The sequence below is a fragment of the Rosa rugosa genome, chromosome 3, assembly GCF_958449725.1.
Source record: "Rosa rugosa chromosome 3, drRosRugo1.1, whole genome shotgun sequence".
In the NCBI taxonomy this organism is placed as follows: Eukaryota; Viridiplantae; Streptophyta; class Magnoliopsida; order Rosales; family Rosaceae; genus Rosa; species Rosa rugosa.
Window position 1 is genome coordinate 7,434,550 of NC_084822.1, and position 18,618 is coordinate 7,453,167.

An 18,618-nucleotide genomic window follows, 5' to 3' on the forward strand; every position below is an offset into this window, starting at 1 on the left:
AGAAATCAACATTTGCAAAAATCTATACTCTCTTGCTACAAATGAAAGCAGCAGACCCATGTTTATTAGTTTTAGTCATTGAAAAAATTGAGAAATGATTTCATATCTGAACCATCAATTACAAGTACCAATCATTTTCTGAACAATGTTACATGAGATCTCTAAGTATACTACATCGTTTTTCTTTTATCAATTCCTTAATACAACTTATACCATGCAAAGAGAAGTATAGAATCTGACTCATGCCCAGGGAGCCTCCTGAGGTCCCTTCGACACTTTAGTATCTTTGAATTTGACAACAAAATTAGGGTGAATGCCAATGACAATCGCGAGTTCTCAACTAACGGTGAGTGAGTTTCATCGTAAATCAACGGTGGATGGTCACTTGAGCACATGAAATGCCAATGACAACAACTCGGTTTGAGTTCAATTAATGATGGGTGAGTTTCATTTCAAATCTCACGAACATCAATAATTGACAGTCATCAACACACAAATATCTAAAACAAGATGAGTGTATAAATTTATAGCAAAATCTTTGAAGTCTTAAGACACAACAAGATAGACTATATTAATAAAATCCGAAAGACAAATTTACTACAAAACACTGGGAAGCCCCCACTCTACAAACTTCCACTCAATGGCTTGCGTACGTAGTGCATCAAAATCACTCCAAACATGCCATATTATAGAGCAGATTCCTTTTCCTGCACGCTAACTTCCCTACCAGAAAAACACACAACCAACAACCAAACACAAGCCTAAAAGCGGAAACAACAACAAGTTTTAAGACTGCCCCTAATATATTGTACCTAGCAACCACAAGAAGGTTGGTACTAATATATTCTTGCCTAGCTAAACAACAGTTAAGGTTTAGTCTAAAAACACAGAGGAGCAACTAATGGTGACATATAACAAATGCCCAAAATGATCTAGAAGCTAAGAGCTGTTAGACCTTCCTGCAGCTGATTTTGAACTACATTTATATATAGTTTACATGCTGCTTTGCTTGCTTATGTACGATGCCTGCCTCCTCTGGTTTTGTCAAGCACCCTTTTCCCATACAGATGGCTGTGCAGATGAGGGTAATTGCTCCGAATGAGGTTAACAAGAGCATTGTGAACAGATCCCTGCCACAAAGGATAGAAAGCAAACGCAAGGACTTCATTATTGATGTCACAAGTCAAGTTAAGAAGACATAAAAACAAAGATATGTGAACTACATAACGTCTCTACCAAGTTTTTCTGTGTCGCATGAAGAAGAGCAAACTGTGGCAAACTATTGTTCTACATTGAATTTTCGAGTATTAACAGATCTAGAATCTGTTTAGATTTCAGTTTAGTTCAAACCTATGTTAGTCATCCTCATCAACATCTATATTCCCTGGTTATCGCTAAAACAAAAACTGCTGCTACTCATTATTATGCCCTTTCAGCTCTTAGATATCTTTTACTATACATGAAGGACAATATTGTAACTACACATCTCTCCATAAAGAAAAAGAAAGCAAAAACAAAAACTTCCCACTCTTTTGTGGGAAGTCCATGTCCCAAGCAAAAACTTCCATTGCAATATTGCATGAAGTTTTAGCTAGTTCCCATTATAATGAATAGTACATGTTCTCCATGTGTAAGAAAATTTTTCTTAAAGATTATTTAGAAAAAGAAAAAAAAAGTTATCTGCAGAAAAAATGGATTAGTGGGTAGTTTAATTTTCATGCTTGTTTGTTTCACGATTTTTTTCTTTTCTTATTTTCTGTTTATTTTGTAATTTAATTATATTATCCCTATATATTTGTAATAAAGTTTATCAATATTTTAGGATTATTTTGCTACATTTTTTTTTCAGTTTTGACTAGTAAAGCCTTTTTTTATTATTATTAATAATATAGATGATCAATTAATTCGCTAGAAAGGTCAAAGCTAGAACACAAAACTTGGGATATTGGAGTAAGTTAGCGAAGGAGGTCCAAGACTTCGTAATCCAGCATGCTAATTAATCTTAATCCAGTATGTCAGGGAAAATGTTCTTTGGCCAAATATAGTATACAGCATGCTAATCTTAATCCAGCATGACGCATTAAAAGAATCTGCGTGATTAATTACATGATATGTGAAAAAAATACTTTTTTTCCTAGTACAAAAACTGAAAGTCTAGAATTTAACAGCATATCAAATTTTCACTTTCGAGAGTTGAACTAGATAGATATGATGGGAATCTCTTAATCAATCTTAATAAAGGAGTGAGAGAATAAACACTGCAGAAACATTTCAGGGATGATGGTGTTACCTTGGATACTGCAAGAGCAGACTGAGCAACATAATTCCCATAAGGATTTTGAAGAAGATTCAGAAACTCATGACTGTTAATCATCTCGTTAATAATCATATTGGCATGTTCTTCTCCAGCCTCTTTCAGGGTTTTCTCGACTACATTACTTCCATGCTTGTTCATCGACAGATTAACAAAATACCCCTGAAGCTGACCTAAAATGTCTGCTGTTACACGAGGTATTTTTAGTCCAATTATGTACTGCACAACATAGTTCCTGTAGTAAAAGAAAAGAAGGTTAGATTACATTATTTTAGAGAGATGTTATGTGTACTGTAACATTAGTTGTTACCTATGATCATTTTTGTCCAAAAAAAAAAAAAAAACATATATTATCATTGATTGATGCATGTATACAAAAAGAACCTATTTCCCAACCTCTTATCATCAAATGTACGATTTCCTTATGCCCTAGATATTGTCTAAAGTTATGATGCATTTTATTATATTAGAGTTCTTGTAATCTCCAGTCAAACCTCCATCTGTCCACCTATTCTTTTTTTTTTTCTCTAGAAAAAAATTGAAACTAACTTCTGTACGTCATGCTAGTGTGTAGAAGTTTAAAGTGTTGAGATATGCATATTTATATTTAAAAAGTTCACTTAAAAGGCTTAAAAAGTTTTGTTAATCAAGGAAGCTTCAAGTTTTAACCGCCCACTTTCTTTCAAACCTTAATTCTCTTCCTTTACAACTTTCACTGTACTACTGCATGTGTTTTTATTATAGAGGAACTCTATTTGTTAGAAGGTACGGAGACAGATTTAACAACCAAACTTAACCCTATTTCCCAAACAAAAAAGTTTTTCTAACAAATTTAATCCTATTTCAATTTAAAATATCTCTACTACTATAATAAAAAAGTGTCAGAAAAATCAAAATGCCCAAATACCCCTTACAAAAATAAAATCTCATAATGAAATTATCTAAAAGGGTTATTCTGGTAAAATAAAACATACAAAAAATAACATGAAATCGAGAAAGAGAGAAAGTGGGTGAGAAAAAAACTTTTACGTTCTCATCATTTCAACAATAGCACATACATCGTACGTACGGGTATGAGATGATAAAACTAGCTACAGTGCATGAAATAGAAAAACAAAGCGAAACATGGAAGAAAAAAAACACCTCAAGCAACATACTTCTCCTAGTTTTCTTAGGAGGATAAACAAATACACATAAATTAAATGATGGAATGGAGTCCATCTAGCAATACCACTCACAACTTTCACATAATAAAACGAGATATGTGTATGTATCGGCTTTAAGAGATGTTCAATAAAACGTTAGTACGTAAATGTGATTCAAATAAATTTATCGTCACAAAATTAGAGTGAAAGACAAACCCGTAAGGATCTTCGGAGAGGACTCGAGCATGCTCAGTTATGTCAGCCACAAGACGCTCCTTAGCTTCAGTATACGCATAATGCACACTGCTTTGCACTAAGCAACACCCAAATTTGTCTTTTGCTAATGCAAGGCAGTTATCTAGCACTAATTCCAGAACACCCTGTAAAATAGAAACGAGAATTTGCACAGTGAAGTTTATCTTTTGTTTATCGTATAGCTGTAACAAAGTGAATGTGATTTATGTCACATTGGGTATCCAACTCGGGGTATCCCAAAGCCAATCTGAACATAGGTGTGTATAAACATAGGTAGAGGATTCTACTAGTTCCCTCGATAATTTTAACATGCCCCACAATGAACCATAGTAACAACAAGCATATATACATATAAGACCCTTCAGCTATATATATTGAGCAGCAAAGCAACAACAGTCAAACTATACATAAAACCAAGGCAAGTAACAACTTTATATATACGTGCAAAGGCAGTTGATTTGCCAATTAAAGATCACATTTTAAACTACAACTCTAATTATTTCAAAAAAAAAAAAAAAAAAAACTACAACTCTAATAGAGGTAAAACCTACTTACTATATCATCGTCTTATAACTTCATTTAGGAGCAATGCTCATTACCTTGGTGGAGTCAGGAGAGAAATTTTTCAAGCAAACTTGAATCACATAATAACCAGGCTGGGTTTTGCTCAGCGGAATTGTGATTCGCTTCAGAACCCGCATAAACGAGGACTGTTGCTCTCGGGTTTCAACCCGCTCCAGCAACTTCTGCATGGCACGACTTCTGCAAATATCAACAACAAATACTAGTTAAACAGTCGTAAATTGATCAAATACATAGGGTTTATGAATGAAATAGATATAGAACAGTACCCATGCTGGTCAGTGCACATATCCTTGAGTTTCCTCTCATCACTCATCACCAAATCAAGCATTTTGGCCCATCCGTCCCTGTTAGTCCCCTCCACAAGTTTCTGAATAAATTCAGTCCCAAATTGATCTACCATTAGTTCGCGCAAATGATCATGACCCTCCTTCATAACCTCATTAAAAATCATTTCAATCTCTTCCATCTTACCCTCCTCAATCTTCTTTTGTAAAAATCGACATCCAACATGATCTTTGGCCACAAAAGCAATTTGGCCCCTCAACTCTTCCAAAGGGACAGAGTAATAACTTGGTATATGCCGCCGTGCAGACCCATTGCCAAGCCTTTGATCTTTGGTGGACATCAAATTCAGGCCTTGGCTCCTTTCTTCTTGCCCGAAACGCTGTCTTCCAGCCCCATTAGCAAACCTTGATCCCCTGCTAACCCCATTCCGCTGAGAACTAGAACTAGACCTAATTTGGTTAAAACCAAATCCAAATTGATCCCCATAAATCGATTGACTAGTGCTCCTACTACTACTGGTGCTATTCCGATTCCAACTATGTGGATGGAGTATTCCATTGTTAGCAGTAGTGGGATTCGAACGCCTCATGTACTGCTCAGCCATTAAGAAAGCATATTGGTTCAACCTCTCCAAATATTCCTGCTCTAGAGTACTGAACCCACCATTGCCTAGGATTGTAGAGCTAGGCATATAGTTGTTGGGTATTCTTTGATTGCCTGAACTGCCATTATTGGATATGCTCAGCCGATTCAAAGAAGCTGCGAGTTGATCATGAGTCTGATCAGCAGCAAAATCATGAGGACCTCCCCCACCTGTTCCAAATCCCAATGTCCAAAACCCATTGTTACTGTTAAATCCCACTGTCGAAAACCCATTATTATTGTTGTTGATAAGATTGTTGGTACTGTTTCCGAGAAAAAGAAGATGATCAAAGTTGGGATTAGTGTTTTGATGGTAGGGAGGGTTTTGCAAGATTGGTGGGTTTTGAAGAACGAGATTGGGCAACATGGGATCCCAATACATCTGATTTTCAGACGGAGGGGGAGGTGGAGGGTTTTGATGAAGGTGGTATTCACCTAACGGAGGGGGAGTGTTTTGAGAGAGGTGGTATTCGGGGAAGGAATTAGTGGTATCGATACGGCGATTCTGACGGTTCTGATTTTCCGGCAAGCCTCTAGTATTAAACCACTGATGAAGGTCTGCATAATCCTCACCTTCTCTCTTCCTTTCCATTCCTTCTCTCTTCCTTTCCATACCTTCTCTCTTCCTCTCCATTGGTATCTGTGTAACTGATCCCAAAACAATAAAAGAGAGTGATTAGAAGAACGGAGGGTCTTAAATACGGAGTTAAAAGATCAAACAGAAAAAAGAATCAGCATAGAATACCAGCTCGAAACTCGAAACGGATAAGGATTGTGGAGCTTGAGAGAGGCTGAAGGGTTTTACGGATTTAGAGGTGTGGTTGAGTTACACCAAGTCTGAGCTGTAGAGAGAGAGGTTGGCAGGTAGGGGACATATCATTAGGGTTTAAAGACTAAGAATTTTTGGCCTGTAATTATATCGAGATTAAATCAAAATATAAAAATATTTAGCATTAATGGAAAAGATTTACTGGACGAGAGAATGGGAAGTGTTGGAGTAATATAAGGAATGTTTTTGGCTAACAGCAAGAGAGAGAGAGAGAGAGAGAGAGTGTGTGTGTTCATCAAGCATCTTCTTTGTATCGTGTTATCGTTAATTGGGAAATTTAGATGGTATGAGGAATTTGTTTGGGTCTGAATTGCTTGTTTTGGGTTTGCAGTGCGAGAAGAAGGAGTTTGGGAAAACTAAAGATGATTTGAAGTTGCCTCAAAATCTCGGTCAGATTATAGGGGAAGTTCTGAGACCTCTCGATAATATTGAACGCTGTAAGTTTAGGTTTTATCTTAGGGAGCATGACTTTTGTTAGATAGAGAGATTGAAATAATGCGCTGAGTTTCTAAATGTGTAAACGTTGGTTGATGTTATGTAACTATATGAGTTTGGTTTTTGTTCTATTTTAGAGGTAGAAGTGATTCTATTGCCTGTACAATTTCGGATCTTGTAGGACAATAACTATCAAAGTACTCTAGACTTTTACAATGCCTCAACTCTCGATTTCTGTAGCATTCTAACCAAAATTGGAATTCATTTGTCTCAAGAGTAACATCATTTGAATTCTGTGGAGAATGGAATTGAGTTTTTCTATGATTGAGGTATTTCTGTTGACAGGATTTTGTCAATTTGTAGGTTTTGTTAGAGGACTTTGTCAAATGTCACATTTATTCACATATGTCATCATTATTGAGAAGCATAGGGTCATCTGGTGCAAGTTCAAGACATGCAAAAAGTAAGAATCATACTTGGTTGCTTAAGTGAATTTGCTCAAATGGGAACAGTTGGTCCCTTCTTTACAGTTTTTAAGTCTTCGTCCTACTTATGTAAAGCCTCAAATGGACTAATTGAGTTCCTGGATTGATTGCAGGTAGTCGCTAATATACCCTTTAATATAAGTACAGATGTAGTCAGACAACTTCTTCCAATGGGTGACATCTTCTCTGAAGTAGTTCTCTTACTCCAGGTTAGCACTATTCTGTTGATCTATGATTGTAATTCTTTACATAAAGGTATACGTGCAGCCTTCTATTCATATTCCTTTTACTGTTCTGGTCATGTTATCACCATTGGGTGTCTAGCTAACAATGCCTCAACTCTCAAATTATGGATCTGATATGAGTCATGAACTCATGATATGATTTCCTTTGCTACAATGATATATTAGTTTAGTTAGGAGACAGCTTTCCACTTGGTGTAGCAGGAGGGTTCTAGACCCTCCGCTTAAGGTTATTATCTCAAAATTTTGTTGGAATTTTATTCAACTTTTGTTTCTTTTTGTGATCTTCTCCTTTCAAGCAGATCTGCTTGCTTCTTTGTAATCCACCCTAGGGATGTGGATTCTGGAGTATGTACGTGTGTAACTCTGCTGGTTGTTTTTTTTTTTTTCTTTTTGTTTTTGTTTTTTTTTTTTTTTGCTCTTTATTGATATCCTGGCCATTGTGCATTCTATTTCCAGTCACTTATTTCCCGATTTGTAGCATTGATATGATCACTGCTTGCTTCTTTGTAATGCACACAGCTTATTGTCATTCAAACTGAAAAGATTGCTTGCTTCTTTGTAATGCACCTTGTAAACTTCAGAGAATAAAAGTAATGCACATACCTAGGGTGGAGTTGTTAAAAAAAAAAAATGAGTCTGCTCACTTTTCAACTGCAGATGATGGCCAGTTGCACTCATTCTTGTTTTCCTCCTTGGTTAGACAATTTTGAATAGCTTGGTAAGTTTGGTTCGTTCTTCATTTTAATGAGATTTTCTCTCCTAATGTCCTGATTATTGACTTACATAAGCTTATTTTAATTTTGTAAAAACATGTGGTAAAAATTCATTTGATTTTGTTACATTTCTTTTGGAGATTGATCGAATGTATTCAACTATTGCTCACAATTATTGTAACTTCATTTCAGGTGGCCTTATCCATTTCTTGACTTGTCATCCTCATGTACACCCCTAGGGTATGTTGTTTACCTCGATCAGTATGTAGTTTTAAAAATTGAACTAACTCTTTGACAAACAGATAATTGAAAGAATGATTTGCCTCAATAGTAAGACTTGTAACGAAGTGCTAGACTTGAACTAGCACTCTAATATGTTCATGTTTTTCTGCTGCATTTTTTTCATAGCTGTTAGTTTTAGCAATTACAGATGACATGGAAGTAACCCCAAAGACAAAAACTACTTGCTAGGATCTTATTAAGCTCTGTCACCACTCACCATAACACATCATGAACTTTGCAGGTATATATCTTGGGGTTGGGAGTGATGCATATCCCAGGCTACGGCGTCTTTGCTTTAATTGTTAGGATGAAGCAGTTGTGATTCTCAAGATCATTCCCGGAGTCTTTTCAGGGTGAGAGGTGACGCTGAGTGCATTGAATCACAAGAGTGTTCTTAGAGTAATATTAGCCTTACATTATTGCTTAGGAGTAGTCTAGTGTTGCTTGGTGTTTTTTTAAGTATGTTCTGAATTGGCTTCAAGCCTTTTAACTTTGATGATATATATATATATATATATATATATTTTGCTGCAATTTTGGGTGACCCTGGATAAACAGAGAATTGATTGATTTTTTTTTATTTTATAAAAAGAAAATTTACGGCATGCATTGCGCGTCGTAAATGAAAATTTACGGTGTGCAAGGAGTGGTATAAATGATAATTTACGGCGTACATTTGGTACATTTACGGCGTGCATTTTGAGCGCCGCAAAAGTGAAAAATTGAGTTTAATTTAACGACGCGGTCTATAAGGGCGTCTCAACACACGCCGTAAAATGTCATTTACGGCGTTTTTTGCATGTCGTAAATGATATGTTTTCCTGTAGTGTCAGTCTAGTCTTCGTGCATGGACTATCTTACTATTAAATCACGCGCTTGAGAGGCGCGTCTACAATTGGAGAAAAAGAAGAAAGAAAAAAAACTGAGTAAAAAACTAATTCCAAATATTTTTATTTTGTTTCTTTTCTAGTTTATATTTTCTAGCTTGTTCCAACTTAGTTTATATCCCCTTCATCTCTGCGTTGCGATGTTTTAGAAAATGAATATTGATACGATACGGTAAATATGGTAAGTAGTCAACCGTCAACCGTGTCAACGTTACCAAGAAGGAGAAACTTGATCAACAAAGAATAAGAAGATCAAAGTTTGCTGGATTTGATCAATCTTCGACTTTCCGAATCTATAATATTGATTTGGAGGAAAGTCAGCACATCAAATCTTAAGATATATGCATGTTCAATTTTTATTTATCTCAAGAGTAAATATTTATTTATTGCTTATTTCAAATTTTTTTTTTCGTAAAAACACTTGTGCTCTATATGATGATTAATGATGTCTTGAGTTTTGATGAATGAAATGAACTATCACTTCATGAAGAAGAAAAAATAGAATTACATTTTGACTAAACTAGCAAAAACCGAAGTAAGCTATAATACTTTTTGCTATATACATTTTCAATAACGATGCATATAGCTATTGATGATATATGTATTACAACTTAAATTTAATGTATCTAAGTGACTAAGTTGTTTATCCTAACACATTGATTGACTACTACCATGGCCAAGAAATTTGACATATTTTAGTTCGATGTCATCCAAATTAACATGAATGTTGGGTGTTTGTTCATATTTGGTATCACTTAATTTTGTATGTCACCACATATATTCATAATTAGTAATGTACGTGACAGATAAAATTCATTGAATTCTCTTTCAGACGATTTCTTAATCATGATCCTCACTCTCTCCGCAATGACAATGGAGTGATCAATCAACTGCACCTTTTTATTTCTAAGAATTGGTTTCGGTTTCCTCAAACCTCTTTATTTTTCAGTCTGAGCACCTCAATGGATGTTGTCTTGGCTTTTAGTGCATGCTGGATGTCGTGTTTGGTCAATTTCAATTACTGCTACTTTATAGCTCTACTGAACACCGACTTTAGTGATGATGGAGGTAAAAATGGAGGTAAAGCAAACACCTCCTTATATGTAGGAAACAATGAAAATTCAACTATTTCTAATTGGATTATGTTTCTAATCCTAATAAGGTTAGGGTGGTCATGACTCATGACTCAATGTAGGTAAGTGAAAGTAAAAGAAGGAATATCAAATCTACTCAATTAATAATAAAGTACGGCTAAATCTATGCAATTACAAATAAATATATGAGAAAGAAATCAACACTAATTTGCTGCAATGTTTATTGTTGCCTTGATTTTGGCTGATATTAAAGTCACTTAATTGACCCCTATATGCTCCTGCATGCATCATCAACAAAGGCCTCTTATAACTATTTTAGCTATATATAACTATTTTTAAAGCAAAATTCAACTCCAACAGACTAGCTATTGCCAAGTTAAATTTAGCTTTAGCTAAATTGGCTAGCTATATTTAGCTAGAGAATCATGCATAGCTAAAGCAAAAGTTATATTCCTCTCTCCTCTTTTGTCCACATGTTAGTTTGTGATTGGATAAAATATAGTATATTATTTATAAATAGCTACTACTGCTGGAGCAACATTGTTAAATCAATAGCTATATTTCACAATTTTAGCTATATTTAACTACAAAATAATTCTTACTGTTGGAGATGCTCTAAAGAAATAATATAACCGGACACACATATGCCACTTGTTGGATGTGCCGACCGTCACAGACCTTAGCGAAGGAATGTTTTGTTGGCAAAAGCTACCCACAAAATATGGATACATTATTTGTCGCAAAATCCACCCATAAAAAAGATAAATACAAAAGGGATACACCTTTGCCAACAAATAATCCGCGTCGTTAAAAGCGTCATTGTCATTATCATCTTCCATGATGTTGTTGCCAATGTTGTTGATGAATGAGTAATACCACGTTCTTGGCTCTAGCTAACAGACGCGGGAGGGAAACGGGACGAGCTGTTCCAACATGGACCAACTGTGCTTTCACTAAATGATCTGCAAAGTTAGAGGTATGAGCTTCAATGACCATGTAAGGTTGTGACTCCTCATTATTCCCAAGGCGTATAGTACACCAGATGTATAGAAACATAAATCCCCAAATTCCTCTCTCGACTAGAAGACAACACTCCACCTTTTGTGTTTAGGTCTCCACAAAGCCAATATTATAGAGCCAAAGAAAACCCTAGCCTGATCCGTTCAATGTTTTGAATTAATATCTGAGGTTATTAAGACAATTTTGTTACACGAATCCCATTTATCTTACCTTATACCTTCATCTTCTGTGACAATTGGAAATGGATCAAGGGTGTGAAAGATGGAAGTTGGTGTTGGACTCGAGAAACTGGATTGTGTACGTAGGAAAATCTCAATGAGAGTCAAATCCCAAGTCCTTGATCATAAACAACTAACCTCTATCTGTGAACCTTCTTACCTGCCCTAAAATCCTCGGGCATCATTAACTTGAGGATCTTGGCATCAAAGAGGCTCAAAAAGCTCAAGAAATTTGAGGATTCAGGTTGAGGGAGTGGTAACCAGGGAAGTTCATGAGGACCAGTGTGAATGTCTCTTTGCATAACAAATGACTCCCAAGACTTGCAGACAGTGCTAAAGCGTATTCGATCCTTGATTCTAAGGTGCTGTAAAATCATCTCCATCACATCGTCAGGTGGTGCCTGCTATTTGTTAAGGATTCCCATGTCATCACTAGGAATCTGATTGAGTAATGGCTCCTACCCTAAAATTTTCTCTCTGATTGAGTGACGTGTTAACTTCAATAGGAAGCTAGTGGTAGAAACATAAGCAGAGGACGTGGTAAGCAGAAGTAGGAGCAGAATAACTCCCCTTTTCTTTTTTACTCCAAAAGGTTGAACATTTTTATCGATCGTCAGGAGATTTACCATTGACTATAAATGTTAATATACACAGTTGCCTTAGAAAATCTTTGGAGTGGAGATGCTTCTCATGACAGGTAAAACTTGGTTTCCTACGGTAGTATCATCATAGGTGCAGCCACAAATACAATTGACGACTTGATATCTTATACTAGCTAGTATAATTGGACCAGAAAAATTAATGTTCATGATACGGTTATGTTTTATGTTAGCGTACGTTATGGTCTCTAGTCCAGCCAACAGATGAAATTGGATGCACCCTGAGATTTGTGTACAGTTATTTGCGAGCTATCCTGCGATTAATATCTTGTTTGAACCTATATTTAGTTTCTGTGCAGCTTCCTTGTGCCCGAACTTTTTCTAGTGTTGACTTCTGCAGTGTTCTAAGTATAATTAGGCTTGGATATTAACAAGGAATAGGCAATTATGTTTCTGCATCTTAACAGGCTTATGAATTGTGCCTTGTGCAACATGTTGTTGTCACTCTGCTTAACCTATATATTTATAGTTGAAGACTTGAAGCTGAAAATTACAATTTTTTCTTTTAGTTCAGATGTAGGCCATTTCCATGAATTGTTTCATAGATATATATATCATTCAACTCATTACTATCTTGTGTAAAGAACATGAATTTGACAGTTGACAACTTGACATCATGGCTAGTTTATGACAACTTATTTATCCTCTTAATAGGCCAGTTCATTTCTCTATAAGACATCATGGCACTATCTTAGACTCTTGGTGGTCTCTTACACAGAGATGTATCTTTCTAAATCACTATTAGTTTGGCTTGATGCCAAGTCAGAATGAATGGAAGGCTTCAGCTGAAATGAAGATGACTGCATTGGCATTTGAAAACAGGCACAAGTTGAATAATAGACTATTACTGTTGTTGAACAGGTTCATCTAAGCCTTTTGCAGTTTTGGTTTGCTGCAGGTATGCATGATTTTTGGGTCTTGTATATAGTAGAGCACTGCTAGTTAATTTTTGTCATAGCATAATTACATACATTGATTGGATTGTTTTTTCAGAGAAAAAAAAAAAAGCTCTTGTCATTATTCTATGTTCATATCATCTGCATATTATCATTTTCCCAAATATACATTACGGAAGGGGGGATAAGCCATGTAAAGTTATTCAAACCTTAGGGGGCGAATTTATACCTCCATTCATAATTGATACTTTTTCTCATTTTCTGGATTGACAGGTGAAATTAAAAGATTGTACAAATTTAAGAAGAAGAAAAAGTTTACAAATAAGGATATATACTTATCTCTAAGAGAATGAAGGCAGCAATACCAGGTGCTTTACAGTTATGTCGGTGCATCAAGTTTCATATAAGAGATGAAGCAACTTGTAATGTATTAAGAAAGAGGATAGTGATATTCTGAGCTTGTGAGAGGATTAATTTATAACATCAAGTTTCATATGCCAAAAGTTTCCTAATACTGAAACTTTTGGCAGAGAGTATATGTTGATAAGTGATAACCAATGCAGCCTGCCTAGATTAGAGTTAGGCTGCCCAATCTTGGTGTTAATTAGTATTTTGACTTTGTGCAGAAAGTGAACCTTGAAGCTTGCCACAGATAACATCAGTGATGATTGTGCTTCCTTCTTCACACAATATATGCGAGCCATAGGGATTAAATGATGTTGGCATAACAAGCTTCCATCGCGCAATATAGAGATTAAGCAAAATTTCAAATTCATTGAGAAAAAAGATGGAGCTATTCTACGTGCTTGTGAGAGGATTGATTTCTTATTAGAGGATCATCTAATAGATCCTTGGAGTATGCAGTTTCTTACATCCTAATACTGCAACTTTTGGCAGACAGTTCGTTTTGATAACCAATGTTGTCTGCCTAGATTAGGAGACTGCCAAATGTTCTGTAAAGTCCACTTCACAGATCATATGGCATATCACACAATATATCTCGATCAGTTTTCTGTCTTCTTGCAGTACCTAACCCTCAAAGGGATTAACTGATGTTGGCATAGCAATTTTTCTTTGGAAGATATGTTTTGTACTTCTTTTGTGCTGGGTGACCTGGCATTTGATCTCCAAACACTTCACCTGGTTGGCTACCAGTGTGCGTATCGACTCACTTGTTTTCTTGCTTTGGAAGTTTTTTACTTTCTATCAAGATTTTCAGTCTTTCTTAAATGTGCCAATGGCCCAATATGCATCAGTTGTGTTAAAATGTTCAGGTGAACGTGTCTTCTTCTTCTTCTTTTTCTGTTTCTTGGGCAGACTTCCTTTTTACTAAGTAATTTTTTTTCTTTTTCTGGAGCATTGAAATGTTATCATTTGTGTCCAGTTTCAAATAATTTGCATGCGACGCCAGTTATCCATATATTTCATAGCAATATAGATAGCTTATCTGCTTACTACTTCTGTTTCCCTACCACATATATATAAAACCAGACACAGGTATAATTTCTAGGTTGTGGGAAATCCTTAGGAATTTTCTTGATATCCTTAAATAGATTAACTTAATTTCATTTGCTTTTCATTTACCGGTTTCCTAGAAATTTTTGTGATATGAACCAATACTTATCACTTTTGAGTTTTGACCATCTGAATACATTCAATTCGTCTCTACACAATCTGATAGCACCTGCATTTAAACGATTGTGTTTCATGATGATGTGACAAAATTAGGACCTAACTATCTAAGAAGCTGTAACTAGTCTGGTCAGATGAGATCGTGGTTTCCAAGTTGATTTGATTTTCTTATCTCTCTCTCTCTCTCTCTCTCTCTCTCTCTCTCTCTCTTATTTGAAGCTAGCAATTGAAAGCCTAATTAAACTTGTAAAATTTAGGTTTGAAGTTCTTGAAAGGGGTGTAGAAACTTGTCTTAAGAGAGAATTTCTTCCTCCCATTCTCGCGGAGATATGTATATTGACAATTTGGAAGAAATTGCACTTGGATGGGAATTTTCTCGCCCTGCCCTTTTGGAAATTTCTTCCTCCCATCAAAGTTATATTGCCTTAGAGTGGAGATGCTTCTCATGACAGGTAAAACTTGTTTTCCTAAGGTATTATCATCATAGGTGCTGCCACAAATACAATTGACGACTTGATTTCGTTTTGGAGCTTTGGTTTAGAGAATAGTGAGAACCAATGTGATACTCTTATATTATTATAATTGGACCAGAAAAATTAATGTTCATGATAGCTAGGCTCATGTTTTGTGTTACCATCATGGTCTCTAGTCCAACAGATGTAACTGGATGCGCCCTGAGATTTGTGTACAGAGTTATTTGTAAGCTATCCTACGATTAATATCTTGTCTGAACCTATATTTAGTTTCTATACCCGCAGCCTCCTTATTGTGCCCAAACATTTTCTAGTGTTGACTTCTGCAGTGTTCCAAGTATAATCAGGCTTGGATATTAAAATTTTGTTGTCACTGCCTAGTTGAAGCTGACAAATTACAATTTTTTTTTTAAGTTCAGATGTAGGCCATTTCCATGAATTGTTTCATAGATATTTCATTACTATCTTGTGTAAAGAACATGAATTTGACAGTTGACATCATGGCTAGTTCATGACAACTTATTTATCCTCTTAATAGGCCAGTTCATTTCTCCGTAAGGCATCATGGCACTATCTTAGACTCTTGGTGGTCTCTTACACTGAAATTTATCTTTCTAAATCACTAGTAGTTTGGCTTGATGCTAAGTCAGAATGAATGGAAGGCTTCAGCTGAAATGAAGATGACTGCCTTGGCATTTGAAAACAGGTACTGGTTGAATAATAGTCTATTATTGCTGTTGGTTCGTCTAAGCCTTTTAATGTTTTGGTTGCTTCAGGTACGCATGATTTTCGGGTCTTGAATATAGTAGAGCACTGCTACATGATGTTTGTCATATGGTAAATACATACATTGATTGAATTTTATTTTTTTTCTCTGAAAAAAAGCTCGTCATTTTTCTAAGTTCATATCATCTGCATATTATCATTTTCCCAAATTTACATTACGGAAGGGGGAGTAACCCATGTAAAGTTATTCAAAAGGTGTGTCCTTAGGGGGCGAATTTCTGCCTTCATTCATAATTGATACTTTTCCTCATTCTCTGGGTTGAAAGGTGCAATTAAAAGATTGTAAAAAATAAAAAGTTTCAAATAAGCTATATACTTGTCTCTCATAGAATGAAGGTAGTAGCACCAGGTGGTTTACATAAGTTAGTTAAGGAGGAATGATGTTGGTGCATCAAGTTTCATTATGCAATACGGAGATGAAGCAAAATTTGTAATTTATTAAGAAAAATGATGGTGATATTTTGAGTGCTTGTGAGAGAATTGATTTATTACATTAGAGGGGCCATTCATGAATCCTTGGCTTTTCTAATACTGAAACTTCTGGTAGACAGTGTATATTGATAACCAATACAGCCTGCCTAGATTAGGTTTAGGCTGCCCTATCTTGGTGTTACTTAGTATATTGACTTTGTGCAGAAACTGAACCTTGCCACAGATAACATCAGGCATGATACTTCTGTCTGTACTTCTTAAGACAAGTTTCTACACCCCTTTCAAGATATTCTAAACTAAATTTTACAAGTTCAATTAGGCTTTCAATTGCTAGCTCCAAATAAGAGAGAGAGAGAGAGAGAGAGAGAGACAAGAAAATGAAATCAAATCAACTTGGAATCCATGATCTCACCTGACTGGACTAGTAACAGCTTCTTAGGTAGTTAGGTCCTAATTTTTGTCACATCATCATGAAGCAAAATTGCAGGTGCTATCAGATTTTGCAGAGATGAGATGAATGTGTTCAGATGGTCAAAAGTGATAAGTATTAGTTCCTATCACAAAAATTTCTAGGAAACCGAAAGACACTTTCAGCTCTTTGTACCACTGCTACCAACATGGCATTGTCACTTTCAAATTCCACCTGCTATAATCCATGTTGAATGGCTAGGAGAACCCCAGCTCTTAAAGTAAGAGTTTTTGCGTGAAAAGTTTAGGTAACACTCCTTGGTTATCAAAATGAACTGTCTGCCAAAAGTTGCAGTATTAGGATTTAGTAAACTATATACGCCAAGGATCTATTGGATGGCCCTCCCATATAATAAATCAATCCTCTCACCAAATATCACCATCATATTCCTTAATAAATTTGAAATTTTGCTTAATCTGTATTGCGTGATGGAAGCTTGTTATGCCAACATCAGTTAATCCCTGTGGCTCACATATTCCCCCCATTCTCGTGGAGAACTGCACAATGACAATTTTGAAGAAATTGCACTTGGATCAGAAATTTCTCACGCCACCCTTTTGGAAGCTTCAAACCTGTAATCACGTCACTGACTAAAATAATTGTGGGCTTAGGGAAGTGACACACTCCGAGAAGTACCAAACATTGGCTCTATGCTTCAGTCTATTAGTCTCTACTCTCTGGTATGCTTGTTAGTGAATTTTCAGATAATTGGAGCTTGCAGGTAACTATTCTGTTGGCTTATATTGTTATTACCCGAGAAAACATAGTTTCTTTCTGTGGCTTATAATGTTATTGCATGCATCAGCTACGCTATCAGAAATATAAAATGCAAGTATGCTTTTGGGATAACAAAATTAGAGGATTGAAACTTTGTAAGAGATACTATGTTGAGGAGCTTTGTACTTTCTGGGGCTCTCCATTATGCTCTGTTGAGATCTCCTTGTTGAGCAAGCTTATACGGCACACGCCATGATGCTTGAACCTTTGATCATCAGCAAGCTGACTTATATTGATGCTCTCTGAAAACCTGTTTCCATTAACAGTCCCATTAGTCATTACCTCTGTTTTGCATATGTGGGCTACTCCCAAAACCACATATTCTACTCTACAGCAATGTAATGAAGCTTGTTTTGCTGCATACGATCACTCAATAGTGCAATACTACACAATTAGTACTGTAAATTTACATATTCAGATTATCTCGTTTACCAAAACCCATTTTATGAAATGCAAGTGGAGTACTGTGCTGGCATCTATATATGGATAACATGTACCATACTTGAATGCCAGTTCTCCAATTGCAGTAGGAGATCAATACGTCAATCATAATGTTCCGATTTAGGGGAATTGGAAAGGGTCTCAGGTCGATTATATCCTTGAATGTTCAACGTCCTTTTTATTGAATCAATTGGTAAAGCATAATCTCATCTCCTTCATTGGTTTACAGGGTTTGCTTTGTAATTTTTCTTCATCAAAAAAACTCGAACAAAGAGATTATTACCGATAAAGGTGGTACAGTAAATAAAGTAAGATGTACAGTTTTGGCATAAATATACCACTTTCGCTCTTCAGTGTCTTTCATAATATAGAAACAAATTTTGTATGCTATCAACACATTTATGTACAAATGCAAGAAGGGAGACAAACATTTAGGCAATTTGTTGCCCATCAGGGGTATCACCTTCAGGATCGCTTGTCAGGGCAAGAAGTTCGGTTAGCTCCATTCGATACTCGAGACCCTTAAGGTAGTGTCCTAACAGCATGCACCTTGAGAAAGAGAGTGGATTACTAAAAATGGACACCGATGATAGAAAAGAGAAGAATAATCACTGATAAT

General features: G+C 35.8%; 2 protein-coding genes across 2 annotated transcripts in view; both read right to left on the reverse strand.

Annotated features, from left to right (window-relative positions):
- Positions 1 to 499: 499 nt before the first annotated feature.
- Positions 500 to 5,653, reverse strand: LOC133741233 (pumilio homolog 12-like). Its single transcript, XM_062169166.1, has 5 exons — positions 4,566 to 5,653; positions 4,314 to 4,476; positions 3,676 to 3,839; positions 2,291 to 2,549; positions 500 to 1,130 (listed from the first exon to the last, which is right to left on the reverse strand). Exons 1-5 carry the CDS (start codon positions 5,606 to 5,608, stop codon positions 1,014 to 1,016), a joined length of 1,746 nt encoding a protein of 581 aa, XP_062025150.1. The 5' UTR covers positions 5,609 to 5,653; the 3' UTR covers positions 500 to 1,013.
- Positions 5,654 to 17,546: 11,893 nt separating this feature from the next.
- LOC133738496 (uncharacterized) overlaps positions 17,547 to 18,618 on the reverse strand; it is an 80,847-nt gene continuing 79,775 nt past the window's right edge. The window contains exons 7-8 of the mRNA XM_062166054.1: positions 18,463 to 18,548; positions 17,547 to 17,808 (exon numbers count right to left, since the gene is read on the reverse strand). Coding sequence (XP_062022038.1) covers positions 17,786 to 17,808; positions 18,463 to 18,548 — 109 coding nt within the window. The 3' untranslated portion in view covers positions 17,547 to 17,785. The remainder of the gene's footprint in view (positions 17,809 to 18,462; positions 18,549 to 18,618) is intronic.